At 43.4% G+C, this 6,765-nt stretch overlaps 1 protein-coding gene across 1 annotated transcript in view; it reads right to left on the bottom strand.

The window, feature by feature from the left end:
* Positions 1-1,275: 1,275 nt before the first annotated feature.
* Positions 1,276-6,765, bottom strand: part of ALK (anaplastic lymphoma receptor tyrosine kinase) — an 85,599-nt gene continuing 80,109 nt past the window's right edge. Inside the window, exon 3 of the mRNA XM_019549589.1 lies at positions 1,276-1,454. Coding sequence (XP_019405134.1) covers positions 1,426-1,454 — 29 coding nt within the window. The 3' untranslated portion in view covers positions 1,276-1,425. The remainder of the gene's footprint in view (positions 1,455-6,765) is intronic.

Here is a 6,765-nt window from a genome sequence, read left to right as displayed (position 1 = left end):
TTTCATTAATTACCTCAAGCACATTTGCTTCCACAGCCTTAGCTTGTGGCTGACAACTACACATTCAAGGTAAGTCTTGTGCTTCTAAATTACATAAATAAAGCCAACACGCAAAGTCTTTTGGAAAAGGCTGCTGGTCTCAAGAGGTTTCCTTTAATATTCACACCATACTGCCACCGTTATGAGATTAAAACAAATAATTTGAGTTGACATTAAAAAAAAATCTCAGCTAGTTTGACTAAGCTTCAATTACATTCTCTATTATTTCTTTCTAGTCTGCATGGATTTATTTAGTTCAGCCTATTCTCCTGGCAGGATCACATCTTTTAATCCTAAGGTTAATACTGTTGCCCTCTCTCTTTACTTTTCCCAATAATTCACCTTTTTAATAACAAACTGGAATGAGCAAGGTCTAGAGTTTTTTTTTTTTTTGGTTTACATTCTACTTTCTTAATCATGTATTTTATCACTCTCTTGGCATTTCTAACTGCTCTATCACATCACAGAGGCCATATAATGTAATGAATCCATGACCATGCACAACAAGGCAATAACAAGGATAGAACTTGCATTCCCCCCGCTTTGAATGAACAGGGGCTGTAACCTCTAGGATAATCTGTTAGTCATATAAATTTTATGACATGGTGGAGAAGACTTTGGCCCACTTGGCAGAGGACAGTGGTACGCCATGCTACCCAGCTTATTACAATGCTGCAACCATATTGCAGCTTTTTTCATTTCTATTTTCCACTCCTCAGGCTTTATTAAAAATCTGTAGAGTGAAGGAGGCTATTAAGTTTTGTGCCAGTACACAAAGGAACAGACAAAGAGCCAAAATACCTAATTTAATATTAGTCAGCAGATGTTGTAGTGAAAGCAGAGATTTAAAAGAATGTAACTGTGAGAAGAAAAAAAGGAACTTTGCCTCAGCTCGGCAAGCTGGTTCTGAGCTCTTACTCTTTAGTCAGTCCAATACTATTTGTTATTAAGGGTTCATACCTGGTGCCCACCAGAGTTTCCACAGGCATCATAGATCTTACTATGAGGGATCACTAGAATCCCTGAGTAGAACCCAGGCTTCTCTGTGTTACATGTGTTATGCAGGCAGATTGCAAGATCCCTGCCCTGGCAAGTTTAAAGTTTGAGTCCTTAAACGGTTTTGCATAAGCTTTAAACTTACATATGCCTAAACCTACCAAATGTGCGATAGGACTTTTCACATCTGTTAAGTTACCAACCTGTAACAGGGCAGTCTGGCCCTTTAAGAGAGACAGGCAGCCATGGAGTAGGAGCCCAGTTGTGGATGACTAGCTGGTAGTTAAGAAGTCCAAGGGGGGGACTATTTTTTGGATGGTCTGAAGGACTCTTAAGGGGCCAAAGCCCAACTGCATGGCAGCATGCACTCCAATCCTCTTACATTACCCTTCAGAAGTGTCCCAGTCTTAGGCCTAAATCTGGAACAAAAATGCAAGCAGTAAACATGACAAACAATAGAAAGATGTGGGTGACACTTATAATCACAAAGCTACAGAAGCTGCATATGTAGGCATGCCTTTGTGCATTCTACAGAAAACCTTCTATTTTTATTCCCCATGTCCCAGCATTTACATCAGAAATCCCCTTTTACACAGATGTGTAGCTTGCCTGACAACTGCAGAAACTGCCAATAGAAAGAAAAACATCTTTGATTCAGTAAAAAAAAACCACCAACCCAAAACAAACTCAAAAACACAACAACAACAACAACTACATTCTCAACTTGGGACCAAAATACACCCTGGGATTGCCATTGGCTTTTCCCTGAATGTCCTCAGTGGCCAGGAATTAAGACCAATACAACTCAAAAAGTGAAAAGCTCAGGCTTGGGAGGAGGTATGGCAAGAGGAGTCAGTTCATACTCCTTGTGGCCCACTCCTCCCATCCTCCTTCCAGAACTTCTCAAGACTTCATTACAGGCCTCTGCTCTGCTGACAGTACCAACCTTTCATCTCCCATTTGTTAGATGGTGCTTAAAAATGTCCTTGAGCATAAGAGCTGCTCCCTGTTAACATTCACAAAACCATTGCTGCATTCTCCTTCATCACTTCTTAAAACCATATTTTGCCTGCAAAAAACTTGACAGCTGGAGAGCTGGTAGCCAGAGACTTCTCTTTAACATGGCACTGTATTCGGACTCCAAGATTCATAGGCCTGCACTTTGTTTTCTGGTTGCATAGTAGAGGGGTGGCCAACCTGCAGCACACAAGTCACAAGTGGCATAGGTAATCTCTCTGTTTGGCACATGGCAGACTGGGGGTGGGGGACAGGCAGCAGTGGCAGATAGAAAACAGAACAGCAGATTAGGCAAGGAGCACGGGATAGGGAACAGAAGCAGAGCAGCCAGCTGGGCAAGGAAACGGGATCAGAGTGGCACTTTGGGAGTATATGGGATGTCTGCCAACAAGATTGGCCCCCCTGGAATGGCACATAACAAAAATAGCCCCTGATCTCTAATTGGGGGACCTATTATTCACTGAATATTACTTTCAGAAAACAAGTAAATAATAGCCCAGATCCTCACTGGGCTATAATTTGACCCCCAAAGGCAATTAGAGCTGCCTACCTGCAGTGAAAATGTAAAGCATGGCAGAAGACAACAATGTTACTTCCCTCATTCTGTGTACAAAATGGTAACATACACCACTCTGCAGCAGTCTGGCTTAGCAAGGCCCCTAAGATCATTTTAAAATAGACCATTATTCCCTACAAAAGGCTTATATACCTCAAGAGTATCTGTGCTTTTCATTAAATCATTCAAATATATAGATGCAACTTATGTGACAGCCCCCACCAACTGAGTATTTGAACACTTAAAACCCAGTAAACATTCTCACAACACCATCATGACCTAGGGCATTCCTACTTGTGGACAAACACAGGGAAGTCATATGACTGCTAAAGGTTGCAAAGGAACACTGTGGCAGAGATAGGAATTGCCCCAGATCTCCCAAGTACCAAGACAAGACAGTAATCCTTAAATCAGCAGTTCTCAATCTTTTTAGACTCAGGGCACCCATGGATAGACTCAAGACACTTCTGGATAGAATCAAGATGCACCCAGAAAATGCCAGCTTTTAGGGTGAGATTATACATTACAATTAGATGATATGAAGAACACTCAAAACTTGACTGCTCACACATTAAGGCTCACTAACAAGTGCCAAGTGCTCTTTAGGAGTCTTAAATTTACACCACTTCAGGCAAGGAGCATCTTTAAACTGTGTTACTTAGAGCTTAAGTTAAGTTAACGTCTGGATGTTCATCTGACAGAGAACTGCTAATCTTCAGTCCTCCAGTACTGTAGCAAGCACTGCTCCCAGGTGGACTAGCTATTGTACAGGACTGTACGGTCTGGGACTGAGAGCTGGGAAGACCTGAGCAACAGGTGGGTGGGGATGGGGTGAGTAGGGAGGGAGAAAAAGAGGTGAAGGGGGTAAGGGAGCTGGGGGAGGGAGCATGGGGAGGGGGTGATGGAGGACAGGGTTGGAGGGGGGGAAGAGGAAGAGGGTAGGGAGCTGCCAAGCTACCCTCCCCAGCCCCCAAATTGCCCTTTCCACCCTCAGATTGCTCCATGGCCATCTTATGTTCCCTCTCTGTTCCCCATTGGCCCTTGAACCATTGTCCTGCCACCCCAAATAGTCTGAAAGTGGTAGAGTTGCTAAGGGGGTGGGTTTCCCTCTGTCTGCTCGTGGGGTCCCTGCAGACCATGCTGCCTCTACATGCATAGATATAGCCCCATCCAGACCCTGAAACTGAAGGGAAGGTGGAAGGAGAGGGAGCAAGGACCTGCCAAGCAGCTACAGGGCCCAATGGGGGCTGGGTATAGGTGCGTGGGGTCAGCCCAGGCTTCAGGGAGCCTGGGAGCAGGCAAGGAGAGGCAATCTTTTCTACCGCTGCTGCCCTTAAGCTGACTGGGGTGGGAGGACAGCAATCCAGGGGTGGAGGGGTCAATCAGGGGGTGAGGGGTAGTTATGAGGTGAAGGAGAGATCTGGGGGGCAGAGGGAGCAGTTCAAGTAGCACAGGGGTCCCTTCCTCCCTCCTTCCTAGTTCAAGCTGTGACTAGAGAGCCAGCAAACAGGGCAGGCATGGAGCAGACTTGCAGCCCTTAACCACACCCTTGCTCACCAGCCCTTTAGTGGCAGGTGTGAGCACTGCACATTAGAGAGGTTTTTAACCCCAAATATGTGACTGCTCAGTTCACTAGCACTAGTTAACCTCACCACAGATTAACATTCCTTAGAATTAGCATCAGCTAACACTAATGTGTAATCTCACCCTTAGTTTTCACTTCTTTTTTGACTAAAGAAAAATAATGCATCAGTTTTTCTGTTGCAAAGAACTCAGGAAGTCTACAGCTATGGATGTCTATTTGAAATTCCTGGTTGCGTACAGACAAGTGTGGATGTGCAGTAAGTGGCACCGCAGACCTGTCTGTCTGTAGCACCACACACTGCACATGTAGGCATTCCTTGTGCTGCTACTTTGCAGCAAGGGTTGGGGTTTGACCCCAGGAGATCCCAGGGCAAAAAAACCCACAGTGAAAAAAACAGGGTCACACACATAGTGGCAGCGTGCACCTCCCAAAAGGTTTCCTGCCATGGCTGCAGCCCCAGGAGGCTCCCAGAACTCCAAGTAGGGATGCTGGGGCCAGCACAGATGCTGGCCCCAGCATCCCCTACCCAAGCCAGGGTAAACTGCCACATGCCAGTGCTCCCTGGGGACAAGTAGCAGTGGCATACTTTGTGCTGCTGCTACTTGCCCCCAGGGAAACAAATATCTGTGCTTATGTGGATGTGACTTATTTTGTGAATCATGTGCATACAATGGTGTGGTGGTTGAGAACCACTGCCCTAAGCCATCATTCCACTGTAGGAAAGGTAACACTCAGTACACAATATATTACAAATATTTTCACTATGCAATATGCTTACGCCTTGCTTACAAGCTGCTCTTGATTTATAAGAGCCCTTGTTTTAGTAGCTGCTGTAAGATTACATACAACAGATTTGCGAGTGCAGGATTCTTAATAACATCTGAGAATCAGTTTCTGTCAGAATCACTTACTATCACAAAGTTACCAGTATGGTTTTAATGCACCTGCAACAGGTTTTTTGCCTTCCTTTTCTGAGCTATGTCTTTCCACATTTAAATTTGACACCAACTCCTTTGTATATTAAGCTGAGTAGAAAAAAAAGTGAGCTGTTTGCTTTTGGAAGTTGAATAAAAGCCATCCTTTCCTTTTTAAAAAACAGCAGACACTGCAGGAAAAGTAATTAAATTTAATATAACCTGCAGAGTTTGGTTTATTCTTTTTTGGTGGTGGCTTGAAGAAAAAAAAGACTAGATTACTGAGCTTGAAGAAGGGCTACTGTGCCTAGTCAGTAGTTTTTTGCAATAAGAATTCCACAAAGCTTTCTATCCATGTGTATGAATTTATATTCTAGCTATAAGGCTCCATAGATCCTAAAGCTCCTATAGGAAATATAAGTTTCAATACATCACAAAACTACTTTATAAATATGTTGTAGATAGCAAAGATTTTTCTTCCAAAATCTTTTGCATCTGAATTCACTGGGTATTCAGACAGGCCAAGATGTAACAGATTGGGAATAAACTACTTATCATTATACTTTTAAATCACATAAACAAACCTTTGTCAGAAAAAAATGAACACCTAACTAAGATTTTGGTTGTCACTATCAAAAGATATTTTATTGATTTCTGCCTACGTAAGGAGGTGCCAACATACTGAATGTTGATTAGAAACATAAAGCATGTCATTTAATTGAGAAGGCTATAGAATTTGTATTTGATAAGTGGTTGTTAGACCCTGTATACTTTAAAAACCTTATAACAGCATAGCCATCATCAACGTTATTACATTGCTGTAAACCCCTAATTTGAACAACTACATCCATTTTACTGGGGCTGGCATAAGTCTTCTTCCACAGAAAGCTGAATCCCAAGAAGAACCCCTTAACAGCAAGATCTACTGGAAAACATTCTTTAATGGGACCACAGGTACAAAGGCAGGTTTGGTTGATCTATTCTATTCAAGTCTGCTCCTTTTCTTTTTCAGTTCAAGTCACTTATCTGACCAGAGACTACATCGAAGAAGGTGTGGCTCCCAATTTTGGAATTAAAAAGCCTTTGTTTTATAAAGAAACAGAATCATAGAAAATTAGGGTTAGGGTTAGGGTTGGAAGTGGTCTAATCCAAGCCCCTGCTCAAAGCAGGACCATCCAACTAGATCATCCCAGCCAAGGCTTTATCTACCTGGGTCTTAAAAACCTCCAAGGTTACCTTTTTGGGTAACCTGTTCCAGTGCTTTACTACCTTCCTGTTGAAAATGTTTTCCCTCATATCTAACCAAAACTTCCCTTGCTGCAACTTGAGACGATTGTCCCTTGTTCTGTCATCTGCCGCCACAGAGAACAGTCCAGCTCCATTCACTTTCAAACCCCACTTCAGATAGTTAAAGGATTCGATTCAGAGGAGATTCGGACCGATTTGGTGGCCTAAAATCTAAATCCAAACTGAATCAGGGGACCAATTTAAAGATCAGAATCAATTCAAAGCTCTGTGAATCTTCAGAAGAGATTTGGAGAGCTTTGATGATTCAGACAGTCCCTGGTGGCTGCAGCAGGGAGCTGCAGCTGACTCCCAGCTGGTAAGTACTAGGGGCAGCAGTGCAGGCACTGGGGGAGGGGACCATGGGGAGACCC

This window comes from Crocodylus porosus, unplaced genomic scaffold (assembly GCF_001723895.1).
Source record: "Crocodylus porosus isolate Cpor-Errol unplaced genomic scaffold, CroPor_comp1, whole genome shotgun sequence".
NCBI classification, from domain to species: Eukaryota; Metazoa; Chordata; order Crocodylia; family Crocodylidae; genus Crocodylus; species Crocodylus porosus.
Note: the sequence above shows the minus strand (reverse complement) of the source record. Positions and strands in the feature narration are given on the sequence as shown.